Source organism: Protopterus annectens, chromosome 12.part0, assembly GCF_019279795.1.
Source record: "Protopterus annectens isolate FY-2018-M chromosome 12.part0, PAN1.0, whole genome shotgun sequence".
NCBI lineage: Eukaryota > Metazoa > Chordata > Ceratodontiformes > Protopteridae > Protopterus > Protopterus annectens.
Genome location: NC_056746.1, coordinates 1,376,200,515 through 1,376,221,603, shown reverse-complemented (window position 1 = coordinate 1,376,221,603; position 21,089 = coordinate 1,376,200,515). Strand labels below are relative to the sequence as shown.

The 21,089-nt window shown below is 42.3% G+C and overlaps 1 protein-coding gene across 1 annotated transcript in view; it reads left to right on the top strand.

Annotated features, from left to right (window-relative positions):
* Positions 1–21,089, top strand: part of FKBP1A (FKBP prolyl isomerase 1A) — a 133,392-nt gene that overhangs the window by 19,326 nt on the left and 92,977 nt on the right. The window contains exon 4 of the mRNA XM_044090436.1: positions 19,714–19,860. Coding sequence (XP_043946371.1) covers positions 19,714–19,860 — 147 coding nt within the window. The remainder of the gene's footprint in view (positions 1–19,713; positions 19,861–21,089) is intronic.

The window sequence follows — 21,089 nt, the reverse complement described above, 5'->3', positions numbered from 1 at the left end:
TATGGATGGGATTTTGCTTTCAGAGATGGTGCAATGGCTTTAGCTGCTATTTGTAGGTATTCTGCTGGAAGGCAATCAGCAGAAGGGGTGCAGGGTTTGAGTTTTTGAAGGAATTTAGAAATGAGGGATGTAGGAACAGGTTGTAAATGAAAAGTAGGAGTTGTAGGATTAGGGGTGTTAAGAGGCAATGTGGTGCTAGGTGGTATAGAATTTGCAAGGTTTAGAATGGCTTCAGTAAAATAGTTATTGAAAGCATCTGGAATCTGGTTGGAGTTATTTTGGAATCCAGAAGGTGAAGGAGTGTGTGTCCTGGTTGAAGTAGTTTGTTAATGCCTGACCAGAATTTTTGAAGTTGTGCTTTTTGGGATTGAAGGATTTTAGAGTAGTCTTTATCTCTGAGAAGGTCTTTCTTGGTGGTATTTCTTAATTGTTGGAAATAAAGGTGATCTGATGGACTTTTAGAAGCTCTCAGTTTGTTCCAAATTTTATTTCGGAGGTGGATCTTTTGTCTAGTTTCCTTTGTTAGCCAGGGGGCAATTTTGGTCTTTAGGCAGGAGGATCTAATTGGGTCATGGGAGTTTAAGATTTGTAGGAATTTTGTATTGAAAAAGGTTGCTGCTTCATCTAGTTGGAGGTTTAGCGTAGGAGACCAATCGCATGCTTTGAGTTCATTTTGGAAGGATTGGGGATTGAAGAATTTTTTGGAGTGGCAGGTTATAATATTATGGAAACTAGGACAATGTGTTTTCTGCCTAATGTGTTTTCTGCCTAATAACATAGGTTATCATGTGGTCACTAATATCGTCAGGAAGGATTCCTGGTTTATAGGTAGTAAGATGGCTATTGAGAAGGATCCAGTCTAAGGTGGTAGCTTTATTACTTGGTTTATTGATTCTGGTAGGAGAGGTAATTAGAGAGAAACCATGTAGATTTATGTGATTGGTAGGATTGTGTAAAGAGCAAGTTATCCAGTCTATATTAAAGTCTCCTAGAATAATGGTTTCTTGAGGCAGGTGTGAGGAGAGGTGATAAGAGTGTGTTTTCAAGTGTATTTATATTTCCTGGAGGAAGATGTATACAAATAACATAGATGGATTTGAAGTCATTAACTTCTAGCTTGGCAGTTAGGATTTCTGCATTGTTGGCGGAAGGTGCATGTCAAAGGTACTAACTTGATTTGTACAAAATGGCTACTCTGCCGCCTTTTTTGGTTTTACGGTCGTTAAGATATTGAGTCCTGGAGGAATAATTACCTGGTCAAGGGTAGTGGGTTTTAGCCATGTCTCTGTTATGCAGAGAATGTCAAATGAATAAACTTGTAAGAGTGCATGAAGGTAGGTAGTTTTGTTGTTAATGGCTACGGATGTTAAGGTGTGCTATCAGGAGGGAGTTCGATGGTCTATTTATAATGGTGTGATTAGGTGAGTTATTTGGGAGATTGTGTGAGTATTGGGACCAGGGTTAGGATGAATATTGCCGGCTAATAGAGGGTGTTTTTGAGGAAATTGGATATATTTTAGAATTTTGTAGATAGTGAAAATGGACCGTTTGACGTGGAGGTAGGTTAATTGGGTAGGTCTGTGATACTTGGGAAGTAGGTATATAGAGGTACAGGTTATATTACTATGTTGTAGTATGTCTTGGGGAATTAGGGAGAGTTTGTTGGTTGGGATAGTGTTCAAGGAAGGAGAATTGTTCAAGGGAGGTTAGTGTGTAAGGTATAGTGAGAGCTACAAGAGTTGCAGTTGAGTAGAGTAGGAGTAGAAATTGATTTCTGTGTTGGATACATTAGGTTGAAAGAAAAAAATGGTAATCTGTGGAAAGATGGAATGTGGAGGTATGTAGGAAGGGGGTGGAGAGTGGTATGGAAGTAAAAGGAGGGAGAGGAGAGTTCAGTGTGTTAAAATGTGGGAGTGGAAGTAAAGTGTGGTGGATTGGGTGAGAAGGGTTAAGAGTAAAAAGGAGGAGGAAGAAAGTTTCTATACTGTGTAGTGGTTTAAGGTAGGGTGAGGAAGGAACAGGTGTTGGAAGTAATACTAAGAATAGTTAAAGGAAGTCGCAGATGGGGGTGTGGTAGAAGTGTGGTAGGGAGTTTAGATAGGGGGAGGAAACAGGAAGGGGAGTGGTAAAGGAGGTATATAGTTAGGGCCACTGTGGGTGGAAATTGGGGGTAGGGGAGCAGAGTGAGCCCAAGGGCGAACGGAGCGGGTTAGAGCAGGTAAGTAACTGATTTCCTGGAGTCAGAGAGGAGGAGGAAAGCCAGAGACAGATGCAGTAGTCCAGGTAAGTATTGAGTGACTTCTGTAGTTCAATGACAGAAAAAAAGGGGGGATAGGATGAAAAGACGATAGGGTGGTAAGGGAAAAGGAAAAAGAAAGGCTAAAAGGATTGAGGAGATCTTAGAGAGTGAGAGAAGAGATTAGTGGGTGAGCAAGAGGTACGACGAGAAAAGGGGAAATCAGGTAGGGGAGTAGTATCATTAAATTAGGAGAAACCAGAGGAAAGGAAATGGCAAATAGGTAGGCAAACAGCGCCCTCTAGTGGTCAAGGAGCAGAAAGCGGGATAAGTTAGAAACAAATAGAACAGGGGTGTCCAACCTTTTCACTTGCAAGGGCCGCATTGAGTCAACAGAAATGGTCTGGGGGCAAATGGCAAGTGAGGACCAAAAAAAAAAAAAAAAACAGCAAGAGACTCCATCCAGGTTTATGCGGACTAATGTGGCTGTTTTGTAGGTGAATTTGAACAATAAATAAATTAATAAATGCATAATATTTGCCCTAAAATTCAATATCTCATTCTAATTATTTAAAAAACAGTTAAATCTAACATCTTAGTTTTTGTAAAAAAATTAGCAGGTGCAGTAGTACCTTCCTTATCTCATCCATATTTGCCAAAAGCAGTTTGGGCAGGATTACACACCTTAGCATCTATGGGTCACTATCCTTGGCTGAGATAGATAAACACACTTGTTCAGGATGTTTTTTTTCACACAAGAGAAATGAAGATAGCATGGGCTGTTTCTTTTGCTGAGCATCCCACTGATATTCTTAATGTGGGGAGAAGACATACAGGCACTGTAGATGTATTGTTAGCTTCCATGAGTTGGAAACATCATTCTAAGTCTCTGAATGTTAAGCCAAATGAATGGGTAGCTACCTTTGACAAATTCCCAGGTGTGGTAAATAATAATGCAGTAGTGATCCCTACATTTGAACATTCACAATTATAGTGTGCGTACTTATATAAGTGCACTTTTTAGCTTTACAATAAACATATTTTAATACAGGAGGTCCACATATGCTATGTTTATCCCAGCAGTGGACCTAGATAAAAGGATATCATAAAGTTGTCCTGCCCAGTGGTAGAGTATTTTATTGTTTACTTCCCACAGCATCAAACATCCATTACCACCATTGGCACATCTTCACTTCCACTAAACCTGCCCAAACCCAAGATACTTACACTACTCACTACAAACTGGTCCCAAACTACACACAGAGAAGATCCCAACCCACTTAAAGAGATCTGAAACCCACATGTACACTTATTTTAATCAAAAATGTTAATAAAAATGCAGTAAAATGTGGACTTCATCCCTCATTGCAAGCCATATGGTCATAAAAATCATGCACTTCATAAGCAAATTCAGACAGATCATAACAACAAATAAGCTTAAAAATAAAAAACACACAATATCACCATCATTGTAATTAACCCTCATTCATTACACAGGTAAAAATGCATGTACTAAAATTAAACAGTACCGTCACCAAAAAATGCTACCCCACCTAAAACAAATGTAGAGATTAACTCTGACCTTAGTTTATGAAAAGTTACCTAACATAGTAAAATGGGTTAAAATGCAACCAAAGCCAACTCTGTGACTTAGATGGATGAAGCCCAGCTAATCCAGATGACTTTGGTTTAGTTAGCAACCTTAACCAATGGAGGAGTTGGTAGAGGAGGCTAAAGGATGGTAAGGCACTTTCTGTTTACCTCTCGCATGGGGTGGGTTGTGCTTACATTCCCAAGGTAAGCACTCCATGTCTGAGTTTCCAGTGGAGACTCAAGATCAAGAACATGCAGAGACACTAATTGCTGAGGAGAGCAAGACCACCTAAAAAGGTGGTGATGCCTTGTGCATCAAGCTGTTTCATGCTTGCATCTTGGGCAACTATAGGCATGCATGCTGGAGAACATAGGCACATTAAGTAAAAAACCTAGTCACCTCAATAGATGGTGTCACCAGTATAACCCTGACCCTAAGTTGAATGACTGAGTGGAGTGACATGAGTTGTGTCGACATGAATGGAGGAGGGAGCAGAGCGAAAAAATGCAACAGACAAAATGGATCTAATTCTGACTAAAACCATAATTAAACTAGAAAACTAACATACCTTACCATAACCCTTGCTACACTACTGAAATGCATCATAAATAGCTGGTATTACTTAAAAGTAATTAAAATTCTTTAAATCAAACAAATAATTGACATTACTTTAAAAAGTTACCTTAGCACCAGAGCACAAAACCACCTAAGAGACACTCCTTTCATAAAATCTTTTGGAAAATATCTAAATCCCTATTCAGCAGATAACTTATTCAATCAATGCAGCTCATTATAACATTCAAAACAGTATGGGAAACAATAATGCAGACAAAAAAAATAGGAAAATATAGTATGCATGGGGTTTTGGTTTGAGAAAATATCTGGCAAAACAGGATTAGGGAACTGGTTTATGGCTTTGCCATTTGTCCTATGTTTATCCCTAAAACTACAGTACAAGATGTTTCATAGATTACACATCAGATCTCAACTATTCCATATATACATATACATATACATACATGCTAACAGCAGAAGGAGGTATAAGGGTATGATAAAACACACATCTAAGCTGCAATTCAAAATAGTTTATCACCTTTCTACTAGCATCATCACAGTAGAACTCTTGGGTACTTTCGGGTACAACAGTAATGCTCACTATATTCACGTCAGATAACATAAATAGGTAAATAAATACATTTATCCTAAAAGCACCATCATATTCATTATAAAAAAACCCCAAAAAATACCATTTTTATACCATTGATGCTTTGTATGTATAGTCAGTCTAACAAAGAAAAACAAAATCATGTTTAACCGACGATTAACTTTAAAAATGAAACAAGGGTACATGGCTACGTGGCCCACTACAAAATGAAAATTGTTCAATGTATATAAATTGAGTTTACAGTAAAAGAAAATTTAAATATGAGAATGTTTTCAACTGACCATATATAAGCTCTAGTTTAGGGAGCATTCACAGTGTCAAAAAATACTTAGCTTTACTTACCTTTTGCTATGTTGTAGTGTAGTGTAGTCGGTGTGTACTCCGAAATAAAATAAATCCTCTCCATGATCTCGCGCCTTCCTTCAGCTTTAAAAAATGACCGGTGTTTTCGCGCATGCGCATACCAGCGGAAAGACGCTGGTATGAAAAAAGCGTGAAAAAAAGAAAGTTGGCGCATGCGCAGAACAGCAAAAGTACGCGGACGTGTAAACACACGGAAAAAAAGTTAAATTAAAATTAAATTTAAGGGTCGCGGGCCGCATGGAAGAGCTCTGAGGGCCGCATGCGGGCCGCGGGTTGGACACTCCTGAAATAGAAGCTAGAGGTGTCTCCGACAGTCAGGGAGGGGGAATACACCGCAGGTACAAGGACAGGTAGGGGTCTGGCTGCTGGCTATCTGACTCGGTGCCTAAACAATCAGTAAAGCTTGGTAGGAGATATCTAGAAGGTTAGACTAAGTTTGCACAATGGTTGCAGAGAGGCTAAGTCTAAATGCACTTTAATGTTAAGGACCAGGGAGGAAACCTACTTATTTGGCTCAAGAAGGATTATAGTCCAAGTGAGTCAGCAGAATTGGATGACCTCACGTTAGGATGGCTTTAAGGCAGATTTGTGACAGGGTCCTTTAGGACCATGCAGGTCCTTTCAGTAGAGAAGAGGGGTCAAGCTAACACACAAACTACAGAGGCCAGGGATGCCCAGCAGCCAGTGCAGGTAACAAGAAAGAAAAGATAATTTGATTTTCCACAGGTAGTCTCCACACACATCCATAGCTTATCCTTAAAGTTTGCTCTCATAACTTCAACCAAACTGTAGAGCTACCAGTATTTTTCCCTAACCATTCCAATGCAGCATAATACCAATTTCATCAGTTGGATGTTCACAAACCATTATGGTTTAGTCTTCACAGGACTAAGGAACTCAGGAAGTTAGACCAATTGTTCATACCATTCTCTGACTCCAGATTAGGTCTCCAAAGTGACCCTTTCGAATTGGATTTCGAGCTGTATTTCCTTCATTTATTCTTCCAATGGAAAGTCTGTACTGTTCAAGATTAAAGCTCATTCTACATCTGCAGCCTTCCAAGCCAGAGTTCCAATTGACAATATTTGTGCTGCAGCAACCTTTGCTACCCCTCGTACCTTTATTGCTCATTACAAATTGGACTAGACCTCCTTTGGTTCCACGGTACTCGGGATTATTTTTCTGTGAGCCACCCAAGAATAAGGTGCTAGGGATGCTGTCCCATATGTAAGAATGAAGGTGAGAAGACTGCAGCACATAGACGTGACGTGTACTCACCATAACGTTCCATGTTTGCAGTTCATCTTGCCCTTCATTCTTCGAACCCACCCACCCCCGTCCTCCAAGGTTCTGGAGACGGGATAACTTTTCCATAATAAGGTGGAGACCTTTCATCATTCTTTCTGGATAGCTTTAGTTGTCTTTCTGTAGTTTAGCAGCAAACAAGATCTAGGGATTGTACTGGTGCACTATGGGATACCTACCCTATCCATGAGTAGACTTTGAGCTTTGTAATGGGCAGAGTCTGAGCAGAGGATTGGCTCTGAACCCATATGTAAGAATGAAGGGCGAGATGGACTACAAACATGGAACATTGTGGTGAGTACAGAACTTCTCTAGGAGTCTCTTGAAGGTATGACCTTTTGGGGTTTGACAGCTAATGAAACTTCATTAAATTGATAGTTGTTTGCAGAAAAAAAAATTTGAATTTACCACTGAAATTAAAATGCATAGTAACTTTCTAAGCTTGGGGAGCACTTGGCTTGTATATAGATGTGTATATAAATGTTTATATATGCTTGTATATAGATTTTCTAGTCTGTACCAAAGGGCTCTGCCTGAAGTTTGCAGATGACTGCAAGCTGAGCAGTCATTGAATCCCCAAATAACTCTATCCTGCAGGAAGGTTTGGGCCAAATAAATAACTGACAATCGGATTGAACTAAATGCCAAAATGCATTGTATTCTTGGGAAGTCCTCTATCCCAGGGAGCTACTATGTTGATAGTCTGAGTTGATCCATTTGTTTCGGATTTTGTAACGTAAGTGGGCAGTGACCTAAACTTTAACCAACTTGTCCATTGTAAGAAAGTTCTTTTGTATTGCATGAATTATAAGCAAAGGGATTGTCTAGTTATGGGGATGTCATTGTTCCCCTTTACTCAGCCCCTAGTTAGACCAGTCATTTAGTATAATGCAGTCTTTGGTTTGGATCTCCAAACACCTGCAACAACTGGAGTGCCCACAGAGCTACATTACTAAAAGGATACAAGGCCTAAACAGTCCCTGTATGGACTGACTCGGAGCCCCGTCACTGTAGTCTGCTACAGACTGAGGTGACCTGTCTGACAAGGCATCATCCAACCCAATACTGATGGATTTACGGCACAAAGTCAAATGGCATCAGAATTACTCTGAGGATCTAAACCTCTTCTACAACATAAACACTTTTTTTGGAGGGACAGGTATGTCTTGCAGAGGGTACTGCAGCCCTGGAATAGTCCCCGTCCACACTAAAAGCTTGTCTGGATCTTTGGATGGGAAATTGAAGACTTGCCCCAGAATTACCTTATGTACTACTGATGGACAGAGGCACCCAGTTAACAGGGGTAATATGTAACTATTGATCATGGGAAAGGTAAAGTAAATTCCCTGCCAAGTGGGATAGGTTCATTTTTTCCAGATGCCATTATTAACACTTTGATGTAGACAAATTTACATTCATGTAAAAGTGATCAAGCTATATTAACATACATTTCAGATGCATTACTATACATTATATAACCTAGTTAGCATTACACACATTCAATTCTTGCCTTTTTTAAACAAGGCCCATCTTTGTTAAACCATCACTTACTACATAATCGTACATTTGTATAAATGAAAACAAACCACACCGACGCAATCCTAGTTGGAAGCATTTTGTATCGCAAACCATACTGACACTCCCATTTGCAAGCATTATACAAACCTTTCTCCCCAGTCTTTCTCACTCTGACACTTTGCTCATTTAGTCCTGCCGCCTTGTAAACCTCATTCCTATCTTGTATGTATTGTTCCCACAATTCCCCTTTTTCTGTGTAGTTTGCTCTTGCCCTTTTTCTAAAGATTTCAGTTCCAGTTTGTCTCACTATATATTCACTACTACCAGTATAGTTAGTTTAGATTTTGATTTCTATTTTCTAGTAATTGCTTTTTTGGCTGCCACCATTATTGTACGCAGCAAGGCCTTACCATGTCTATGCAATTCTGATTTTGCATCATAGCTCTGGTCTCCTTTGTTAGACAAATCTGCCCAACCAGCATCTCTGATGGTGCATTCTGCAGGGAATCCCTAAAGTCTGCCAACTCACTGCACTCCCAGAAAATGTTTCCAGTTGCCTCTATTCCCCTTCACACCTCTAACATTTGCTGTCTGCGAAAAAATCTCTAGAGTCTGCTTGGGGTATAAAAATATCTTACATTTCCAGGCAAAATCTTCTAGATATTGCATACTTGGGAGACCTACATATAGCCTCCCATTGTTTTTGTGAAGTGTGTATCCAGTGTCTTCCTCTGTAACCTCTGATTCTAATGGGTGTCGTGCAGTGTTTTGTATGGTCTACTATATTCATTTTTAATGGCAGCTTTTGTTCTAGATTCTATTAAACTACCAGTGCTGGTCTTTCGTTTTAGAACCCTTCTGTTTCTTTCTCTGGCTATACTCTGTCAATCCCTGATATGGAAGGCAATCTCTAACTTGTCCAAATTAATTCTTGGCGTCTTTCTCCCTCTAGTTTTTGCTCCCAATACCTTGGTTCCTTTGCCAGTTTTCTCCAGTAAATTCCAGCCCCATGTTTCCTATTGTCTATGTCCCTAGTTGCAGTCTGTGTCCCTAGTTGCAGTCATCTCTATCAGCAGAATCTCCTTTCTTCATTCCTGTGTTGGTTTAGTTCTTAGAATGCTGCTGCATCTAAGAACCGTTATGATACAGCATATTAGATCCATAAAGGCCTGCATCCAAGATGCCAGTGTCTCCTTGTTTCTTGAGCTTCCCACATTTTATCACTTTCCATTTTTGAATTGGTTTTCTGCATGTGCTATGCATCTGTCTTAACTGTGTAGCTCTGAAATACCCCTTTAAATTGGGTAATCCTAGTCTGTCCTGTTCTGTTGGGATAATTAGTTTATCTCACTTGACTCTTGCAGTCTTCCCCTGTCTTTCAGCTCTTAATTGCTACCCCCAACTTCTTCTCTGGTTGATAAAAAAAAAAAAATATATGCCTGACCTGTGTACAAGACTAAAGGGACTAAAAATATTTAACTGATATCTTGCTGTCCATTTCCATATAACTATCCATTTCCATATAACCAAGCTTCGATTTTCTCAGTGTTGGTATTTTGTTTAGTCTCTCCCCACATATCCTTAGGTGCTGCACTCATTTTTGAGCAGTCTTGCCAGCCTTTTCATTTAGACTGCTGCAGCTTTATCTCATGTTGAATGTCTGTTTAAAGCTTCCATTTTTTCTCCAGCATTTTGTTTGTGTTGCTGTATTCCATCAGTGTTTTTATTTTAACCAGGTCTGCTTGCAGTTGTCCTAATTCTTCCTGTAGGTAATTGGAAGTAATATCTAAAGGTTGCATTGCTTTTTGCTGAACAGCTGCGGAACTTTCAGTCTGTTTTTCTTCCTCACTCTTTTGTAGCTGTTTTTTTCCCAGGTTTTCTGTATTTCTTTGTTCCTGGCATCTCAACTGGGCAGTTGATGGCCAGTTACTGACATTTACCCATAAACACAAGTCTAATGGCCGCCTCTGCGGAGTCTGTTTTCACACTGGGAGAGCCAGAAGTAAGCTGATGCTCTGTAGCTATCTTGGAAATCTATGTTGGATAGGTTAATTTGAGTATGAACAGTAATCAGCTTGGCTTAAAATGGCCTGCAAGGGCAACTAGCAAGTACTTTTCCTGTGAACCTATAAGCTTGGGGTAAGCATTGTATACCAATATGTACATGTTATAGGAACTTTATAACAAATAAAAGAAATTAAAGTATATTTCAATTTGGGTTATAGTGATGGTTGTGTGAGTAGCTGTTAATGGAGCCCTGGGCAAGGAAGGCACCAAAACTGGAAGTCAGAAGGCAAGCTGAATAGCAGAAAGCTTATGAAGTCCATGAGAGCTGCTCTTAAGAAAAAAAAAACTAACAGGAGTGAAACTGAAAGGGGAGAGCCACTCCTTAAGACACACCAAGGACAACAGGGCTGATGGGGGGGGGGGGGGGTGCATGGATGGCAGCATTGGGGGATCTGTTCTTTCACTGGTGAAAAATTGTACAAACTGCAAAATCTAAAAAAATAAGCAGCAGCCTGAAGGATAAAATATATTGCAGACTGCAAAACAAATTGCAAGGAGGGTCTGCATAATGGCAGACATTTACCTCGCAGTGCAACTTACAGGGTTTGATTCTGACCGCTGGTTATTGGCCAAGTTTCTTAGTCTTCAGACTGAGCCTAGAATTTATCTATGAACCTAACCTAAGAAACCCTATCTGGGTATTCAAATGAGATCACTGTTCAGTTTATGGCAAAAGAGACTAAGGAGATTATCCGAATAAGCTTGGTGTTTGAGCTGCTAAAGGGAAAGAAGAATGCACTTATGATCTAGGAAAATTAGCATAACTTATTGTAACCTGAGCCCAGAGGAAGACCTGACAGAATCCAAGAGTAATGGCGAGAGCTTTCAGGTCACTATCTCCACAATTAAGCAGCACTTCCTCTGTCAGAGGAAGGCTGTGACACTGTCCTTGGCTACAGTTTGATTTACAAGGAAGATAAAAACTACTAGCTAGAGCCTTCACTGTGTGCTACCTTAAACCTTGTAGAATAGAGACCCATGAGATATATGCAGATGACCTCTTAAGGACAAAGTGTTTTCAGCTATATAGCTTCTAAATGTCCCATTAGTTTGTTTTTTCCTTAAGGGTTTATGGACAGCTTCAGGCCTGAATTTGGATGTCCTAAAATTCAGCCAACAGTGTTGCAGATGAGGTGGCTTACTGGTAAATTGCATAGGCTATGGTGTGCAGGGTCCTGGGTTCAAGACCTGCAAGAGCTGTTTAGGCCCTAGGGCCAATAGACTAGTACCTACCTGTGACTAGCTTCTTTTTAATCAAACTGTTAGAAGTTACTCTTGGTAAGGATATCTTGGAAGGCTGTCATAAGGTGAAACAGCCTGGGTACATGCAGGCCTTGCTCTGTAATTGGTAGTGTTGAAGAAAGCAGTTACTAAGAATAAATACAAGACACAATTGAAAACATTAGCAGGAAAAAAAAAAACATACAAGTTAAGGTGGGGGTGGGTACCTACATTGTCTGCTCTTTCAGTCTAGATCCTAGGTATAGAATTTTGTTACACTCCCAAGATGCAAGTTCCCAGTTTTCTTCCCATCACACGTCCAACTTTTGTCATCTACCTGAGACTATATTCTTTTGAGTCTGCTTTGGTTATAAAAATACCCAAGTGTTCTAGAGACTGCTGAAAACTCTAGTCTCACTTAGGAGTTCCCCTATCATTTTTTCTTTGCCTATATTCCCCGATAGGGAAGACAGTATCTAGTCTGCAGTTCAAATGTTCTCTTGGCCTCTTCCCAGTCTTATCTTTCCTTTTAAAAGTTATTTATTCCCAATACCGTGGTTCCTTTACAAGTTTTCTCCAGTAAATTCCATTCTCCTCTTGCCTGTTTTCTGTACCCCTAATTGCAGTAATCCCTATTGGCAGTATATCTCCTTTCTCCATTCTGGTTAGTTTGGTTCTTGAAACACTTTCTGGTACTTTATGTAATACTGTATGGTGGCTGTTCTTGATTTGCATCCAAAATCCCATTCTTTATTTCTTTAATTTCTTCTCATTTCCCCCCTCTCCAAAATACCCCTTCAAAACAGGAAATTCCAAACCACCTCGTTCTGTTGGAAGAATCAACTTATCCTATCCCACTCGACTCTTGCCCCTTACCCTCCCAGATAATTTACTTCATTTAATAAAGGTAATCTGTGGATAGAAATTAATAAAAATGTGCCAAACCTGTATGTAAAACAAAAGCACTAAAACACTTATGTCCATAATCAAGAACTTCTGGTTTCTCTGTTTTAGTCTCTCCTCTGATGCCCTCTGTTACCGTAACAGAATCCTTCATAATCCATATTACTAAATACTTGTGTCCCCATAAATATGGGTATTGAAAAAAAAATGGGTGGGTGCATAGCTTACAGCTATAGCCTTCATTTTATCTTTTAGTTTTATATCCTGAAAAGCCTCAAGTCTCAATGTTCTGAAACTCTCCTCGGATCAGTCAAGATTTTTCTAGTTCCCCTGAAGTAGCTGCCTCCTCCCACCTCTGATCTTAAGCCTACGGATCTTGTAGCAAGGGACTTTACATCAGTGCTGAGGTTTGAGTCAGCACCTCTCCTTTGACTACAGCAGACTTCTCTTGGCACTCCAGATTCCCCCTGCCTTTCACCAGTCTGGCCGTTGCCTTTACCTCAGGCTCTGTTTTCTTCAGATAGTAGTGGGATTTGGATCCAGGACATCCCAGTCTGATCAGGGAGGAAGGTTTTGGCTCCTACTTTGTCAGGGCAGTCTCTTCCTCTTGGTGCTGGACAGCTTGAGGGTCCAATTCTACCAGGGACCCAGAGCTCTGAGATAACAACCCTCTCCTGTGGCATCAGTGGAGTTGGGGAGGGATTCTGAGTTCTTTAGCATTCCTAGTGGTAGGTTTTTTTTGGTCTACCCATAGGAATCTGGTACAGGAGAACACATTTGTCTCCCTCAGCCATGACCCTTCCTGCCCTCTTCCCTTGGATCAGAGGCTTGAACCTGTCATTGCTGTTCCAAGTCAACCCATCCAGATTGGGGGAAGGTGTCTGGAGGCCAGAGAGCACCCTCGTTTTCAGAGACCTCCCATGAGCATCCCAGATGAGATTTTTTTGTAAGAGTATGTACAAAAGGAAGCAGTGTCTTCCCCCTCTGTCACATAGGATACAGACTTTGAAGGGGAAGGATCCTTCAGATCACCACCGGAGGATGTCTTTGGAGATGTTGATCCTACAGCAGAGAGGTGGTTGACCAGTCTCCATCCTCTGTTTGGAGGCCTTCAGGATGGGCCCATCTACATCCTGGGTGCTAGCCCCTGTGGGCAAGCTTGTGGATTTGGTGTCCAGCTGGGCCTGGAAGGAGCCTGTCTTATTGAACCAATCCTCAGGTGCCCAGACAATCCATCTTCCCCAAAGATGGAGCTCATTAGACCAAGGATGTTCAGTGGATGCTGTGGTTGCAGAGCAGTTTGGTAAGCGCATTTTATGCTTAATCCGCTTTCTCTGAGGGCATTAAACTACCTGGCACATTTCCCTCTGAAGGACCAAGAGCTACGAGACTCTGGCAGAGGCAGTGTTGCTGGAGAACTTAAAGGTCTCCCCCTGACTAGCTACTTATTGTTTTTGTCCAATTCTTCCATCAGGGCGATTTCCCATTCCATAGAAGGTTCCTCTTGGGGCAGTTGGCTCGGGTATTGCTATTCAGACATGTCTGGATGAGGCTTTGTGATTTCAGGGAGCCCTTTAAGGTGTCCTTTAATGCCCCCCTACAGTGGATCCTCACTGTTCTCTCCATTGGTCAGAGACCCTAACCCGCAGTGAACAAGAACGGAAGATCTTATCTGCCAGCGGGGTCAAGTTCTCCACTCCACAGCGCACCTTTCTAGAAATCGGCGCAGTGAAAGGAAAACCTAGTTCTGGTAAATCCAAGGGTTCTTCCCAAGATTAACACTGGGATTCTTCCTTCAAGGGCAGAGGAGGAAGTAGACACCCCCCCCCAGGGGCAGAGGGGGTCCTCAGAATCAGGGCTTCAGGCAACCCTTCTCTGATGGGCCCTACCAACACTCCTGAAGTGCTGCCTGACTGCTACTCTATGGAGGCAGTTGGGGGTTGATTTTCTGTGAACACTACCACCTGGACCAATTAAACAACAGGAGTGGGTGCTAAAGATTATATGCAGAGACTGGTATTCCCTATTTTCTTTCTCCAGTGAAGTCAGAGATGCTCCCCAATGTTCCACCTTAGCCAGGAGGAGTACATGGTAACAAGTCTACTGCAAAAAAGTCATCCAAGTGGTCCAGACTGGAGAAAGAGTATTCAGAAGTTACTGTTGCTTCTTTTAGTACCAAAGAAAACTAGGGACTGTAATCCATTTTGGATCTAAGCAAATTAAATTTGCTTGTAAAGAAGGCGAAGTTCTGAAAGGTGATTGTTCATTCCATTCTACCACTGCTGCAGAAGGATGATTGGATGTACTCGGTGGACTTAGTGTGTAAAATCGCATCAAAATAGACCCTCCAGGAGTAATATGTGCTTCCTGCTGTGAGCCAGTCCTTTTCAGTTCAGGGCTCTGCTTTTGGACTCGCCACAGCCCCCTATGGTCTTCACCAAATGCATGGCAGTAACTGCAGCTCACCTGAGACCGCAGGGATTCTGGGTGTTTGGGTGTCCAACCGTATTGAATTTGGCTTCTGCACCGGCAAGGCTAATACTCAAGGCTCTAGGGTCTACCCCGGCTGCAGTCCTATTAGTTCCTCTCAAAAGGTATTTTATGCGAGTCTGTCAATGGACTCTGGCTGTTCAATGGCCTATACTTTACCAGCTTCTGTCTCTTCCTGTGAAGCTGACTCCACTTTGCTGAAGGCATCTTCAGAGGTGGTGGCTGCTGTCAGATGACCTGACATTAGGCAGACCTTTTCCTCCTTCCACCCCCCTCCCTCATCCACAGTGAAGGATGCTGAAACCATATATCTGAATATGAATAAGATATTAATAAAGGGAAAAAAAATAATGCTTTTAGCTAAGCGTATTATTGGTGGAACATTTTTTTTTTTTTAGATTTTCTGTTTTGGAACAGATTACCCCAAATATTAGGGGTGGGTCCTAAGCACCCTACGTCTGGAGACAAGGGAGTTGTATTGGCAGGTGTATCTTAATTCCTTTAGTTACCCTGGACTAAATGAACAGTGATCCATAGCCTGCCTACTAAAATTAGAGCTTGGATAGGTGAACCTTTAAGGAAAAGTTTTTTACATTTTTTTCTTGTTTATTGATTTGATTGTTTTTGTGAAGAGAATGACTTGTAAGTTTTTAAAGCGAATACAAGTGAATTGGCATTTTTTTTTAAGTCTTAGAGTATGAAATATATTTTAAACTTATAAATGAATTGGGGGTCACATGATGCTGGCGGGATATTTTAAGAAGGGAGTTTGTACTTCTGAAGAAGTCCTGATTTGTCAGGACGAAAGTGCTTAAGTATTGCTCTATTTGGATTTTTACTACTGCTGTTAATTCCTTGTCTTGTTGCTGCCTTGGACCTTTGTTTTTATATTTGTGTTCAAGGTTTTTGTGCCTAACTGCTTTTTTGTGTGGTGGTTTTAGTTGCATCCTTCCAGAACAGCAAGTGCAGCAACCACTTCACTCTTACTCCCCTCCAGGGGAGTCTCTGGATGCTTTGGTTCATGATTGGCCCCCCTGGTCTCCTCTATTCCTGTCCCTCACTACCTTTGAACCCGGTGTTTCTCCACAAAGCAAAATGCCTGAAGTCCTCGCTAATCCTCATTGGTCCCTATTGGCCTCCATATTTGTTTTCCCCTTCCTGTGGTCTCTGAAGTATCCCCCATGGATTCTGGAACCCAAACAGGATCTCCTTTTGTCACTCAATAGAGTTGTCACCCCAGTCTGATGTCCCTCAAACTGACCACTTGGCTTCTCCACTTCTAGTGATCATTCAAAGGTCCAGGCTTGCTTCCCCAGTCCAAGATATTTCAGCCTCTCAAACTGCTTCCAAGAAGGCTTATGCTAACAAATGGAAGCTTCTTTTCTGGGCTTTTAAAGAGAACATGGACCCTTTTTCGGCACATATTTTCAGATGTTCTGCATTTCCTTGAGTCTTTTCGAAGACAATGCCAGCTTCTCTGCCATCAAACTTCAGTTGGCGGTTGTCACTAATTTTCATTCCAGCAATGTTCTCAATTGCCCTTCAGCTTCCAAACTATGCAAGGCCTTCTTGAAAGGGATCTTTCTCAGGCCTCCAGTATAGGATTCTAAATGGGATCTCACTGGTTTTGCAGAGCTTCACTCAAACCGATTGTGACCTAAAAATTTTTTCATGGAAGACTGTTCTCATTGCCACCTCAGCAAAGAGAACATCTGAAGTTCAGGCTTCATCTTCTAAGCCGCCTTATATTTTCCACACGGATAACATGTCTCTTCATACAAACCCTTTTATGCCCAAGGTAGCTACAGGGGCCAATCTTAACCAGACTATTCAACTACTAGTTTTCTTTCCAAATTTCTGAGCGAGATTGTTGCATTTGCTAGTTCACAGTTGTGTTTTTATCTGCACAGGATTAAGTACTTTCAAAAATCACATTGGGGTGTCCGCCTCTCCTAGCTCACATCGGGGGTGTCCGCCTCTCCTAGCTCACATCGGGGGTGTCCGCCTCTCCTAGCTCACATCGGGGGTGTCCGCCTCTCCTAGCTCACATCGGGGGTGTCCGCCTCTCCTAGCTCACATCGGGGTGTCCGCCTCTCTAGCTCACATCGGGGTGTCCGCCTCTCCTAGCTCACATCGGGGTGTCCGCCTCTCCTAGCTCACATCGGGGTGTCCGCCTCTCCTAGCTCACATCGGGGGTGTCCGCCTCTCCTAGCTCACATCGGGGTGTCCGCCTCTCCTAGCTCACATCGGGGTGTCCGCCTCTCCTAGCTCACATCGGGGTGTCCGCCTCTCCTAGCTCACATCGGGGTGTCCGCCTCTCCTAGCTCACATCGGGGTGTCCGCCTCTCCTAGCTCACATCGGGGTGTCCGCCTCTCCTAGCTCACATCGGGGTGTCCGCCTCTCCTAGCTCACATCGGGGGTGTCCGCCTCTCCTAGCTCACATCGGGGTGTCCGCCTCTCCTAGCTCACATCGGGGTGTCCGCCTCTCCTAGCTCACATCGGGGTGTCCGCGTCTCCTACCTCACATCGCCGCTGTCCGCCTCTCCTACCTCACACCGGGGTGTCCGCCTCTCCTAGCTCACATCGGGGTGTCCGCCTCTCCTAGCTCACATCGGGGGTGTCCGCCTCTCCTAGCTCACATCGGGGGTGTCCGCCTCTCCTAGCTCACATCGGGGGTGTCCGCCTCTCCTAGCTCACATCGGGGGTGTCCGCCTCTCCTAGCTCACATCGGGGGTGTCCGCCTCTCCTAGCTCACATCGGGGGTGTCCGCCTCTCCTAGCTCACATCGGGGGTGTCCGCCTCTCCTAGCTCACATCGGGGGTGTCCGCCTCTCCTAGCTCACATCGGGGGTGTCCGCCTCTCCTAGCTCACATCGGGGGTGTCCGCCTCTCCTAGCTCACATCGGGGGTGTCCGCCTCTCCTAGCTCACATCGGGGGTGTCCGGGTCAGGTAAGTGGATTAGATTGTATCGCCTCTGTTTATAATGGATTACAGCTACTTTGCCCTCCTGAGGCCCACTCCACTAGGTCTGTCCACCTAATCTGCCTTCTCTTCCAGGGCCTCTATAGGTGATGCAACATGCATTCCTATAGTAAGACAGATTCCAAAGTAAAATATTTTAATCTAATAAAACCAAAAACAAAATCCAATTTTGCGCACACGTAATTTGTGGAACTTCAGATTGCAGACCTAGTGAATCATTTAGATACCTTAAGTCACATGACCCAGCTGAGAAAAATATTTCAATTGGCTAGAAGTTTTAACCTCAAGACAGAAGAGATGGAATTTAAACAAGGATAATGTGGGGTCTAACTGGAGTTTGCCATCTGTTCATTCCTGGCTAGCTCCTCTTCGGCCACGTAACCCCAGGGATCACTTTATCTAGTATAGTAAATTAAAACATACCATTCCTAATGTCCATTATGTGCTTAAATTCTCTTGTGTAATTTTCTACTAGTCTTCTCAAAATGCTGGACAAGAGTTGCAACATGCCAAATAACCCAGCTGGAATCGCAAGAAAAATGGCCCATCACTTTACGTTCTGTACCACTAATGACAATGGTATCACTAGTTGCACTATATCTAAATGGCTGCATTTGAACATGTTTCTTACCAGTGTCTACCTTCGGACTTTGTTTTAAGTAAATTTTTGTAAGATCCTTTTGATAAATTATGCATGGTTGTCCATCAGTGTAGATTCTGGGCTGATGGGGAGTACAGTGACTGCTGTAATGCACCCTGACTGGATAACAATCTTATTGGTGATCTTTTCATTGACTTGTACCTTTTGACATGGTCATATCCAGTTCTACATGTCCATCTGTCTGACCTTGGATTCAGACATGATGCCACTACATGGTTCAAAAACTGTTCAAACATTCGTTTGAGGTACACATAGGACCTAGTCTTTCCAGTAGTTCCTCATTCACTGCAAGTCCCATGGGACTCCATTCTAGGAACTTCTGTTTAATCTTTATCAAGTTAGACATCCCATTTACCACCAACTATTTAATGCAGATAATACAATCATCTAAATGTTTGATCAGTTGTACCATGCAGATAAACATTTACTTCAAAAGGATCTTCATCTGCAGCACTTTCAACTCCCAAGAAAACAGTGTTCATACAATGTTATACTCCTCCTGCAGCACTTTATCCTTCTCAGTCCCAGCACCTCCTTTTTCAGGATCTGGCTAGACCACTCACTAAACTGTCTTGAGCGTGTGCACACGAAGATGGTTAGAATGCAGCTGTCCATCTAAAGGACATGGGACATAAACCAGCATCCCCCAACATCCTAGTGTCTTTAACAGATGCTCCATATCATAAACTGTCTTTTTTAAGCTGTTCAGCTTACCACTCCATTACTGCACTAAACCCACTATGCTAGCTCCCTCTCATCTTATTGGTCTTTTTGTTCTCATCTACTCAAATCTCCACCACTTTTACTCCTAATTTAAACTTGTCTCTTCTGATCTAAATGTACAATACAGACATAAGGTAGAATAAACCATTTTTTCTATGCTTACTCATAAATGTAAGATTGTTTTGTTACAGGTTCTGCTTGGATAACGTTGTGTAATTGGTTACGGAGTTCTACCTTGGTAAACGCATTTAAATTAAAATTGAAGGACAACTATATTCATCTTTACAAGGCATAGGTAAGGGGGAAGTGAATAGACGCACTGTCAGTTTAAGGGGGAAAAGGTATAGTATTAACATTCATGTGTATCTGATTTGAATATGCTCCACTTTGCTCCTTGGCTTACGTTATAGTTGCACTAATTAACTATGAGAAGCACTTTGCATGAAAGATGCCTTGATGTAATGGTGAAACACTTTTGTTGTAGATGAGTGTTGGGCAGAGGGCAAAGTTGACTTGTTCTCCAGATTTTGCTTATGGATCGACTGGACATCCAGGAATCATCCCACCAAATGCTACTTTAATTTTTGATGTAGAGCTGATCGGGTTGGAGTCAGGGGACCAACAGTTCTAGGTTAGTGAAATTGTTGCTGTTCATTGAATTTGTATTAAACATTCAGTCAACTTTTTTTTCACAACTTTATATGGATGGTCACTCTGTACATTTAATGTCATGATGCTGTTTTCATGTTTTTCATTTGAACCCTTGCAGGAGGTAATGTTTAATTCTACTGATATCCTGGAAACTTGCTTATGTGGTGTAGTTCTTGCCTAAGAAGATGCGATACCAGTAGAGAAGTCAGCCCTTGAGTACGTTTAAGACCCTGCATGGAGTAATCAAAATTTTAATGTGCCCCATCAGGAGTACTACTAACTGTAGTATATGCAGAATGGGGGAGGGATGTTCATCTGACACTTGCTGGTAATCCCAAAGCAGGGGGAAGCTGCAGCGAGCAACAGAATGAGTAGGGCTAATGGAAGTGTGGTGGGTCTGTTACAGCAGGCCGTTTACCATTACCTGTAATCAAATGGATTCATTATTTGCTCTTTTCCAGACAACAGGAAAAATCCCTGAAAGCCACTCTGTCTTGCAGAAGGGCAAACTCCTCTGCACTCTCTGGGGGGGCCCTCAACATCCCCCTTACCAACTCAATGGCTGCGTGACAGTGGAGAAGGGGCAATACCAAAACTTGGCTTTCAGCAGTAAAACCATTGTGCTGTTAATTGAAGAAATTGTTCTTGATTAAACTGATGGGACTGGTCACTTTCAGCTACAGACTGCCCAATACCCGGGCATTGTTGCCACTTTATGGACTGTGTGCATCTTGGATGTCTGCAGTCAAGGCTAGCCTTGACGACTATGTGCATCTTGGATGTCTGCAGTCGTCAAGGCTAGCCTTGGGTGAAATGGAGCCCTAGACAAAGGGACCCCATGGGCTGCCCTTTGTACATTGGTAGTCCTTGCACCTTCCCTGTGCCCTTCCCCTGTCCTGGAGCCCAGTCCTGGTGTCATACTATCCAGGTTGATTAGTAATGTTTTTCCCACAAAGTTTGTCAACTTTTGAGCTTTTCCCTGCCAACTGGCCAAGATTCTACTGGAGTAAGTGTTGGGGACAAGTGACTAAATTAAGCTTGAGTTTAGACCTGTCAGAATTGTGTTCCAAATGCTCTGAGGTGCATCTTAAGAGCTTTTTTATAACTATTTTTTCCAGTGAGGGGAAAATACATTGTGTCTAAACCTTAATGTTCAAAGCAAACGTCATAATTCCCAATAAGCAGAGTTGACATATGCTTTAAAGTATG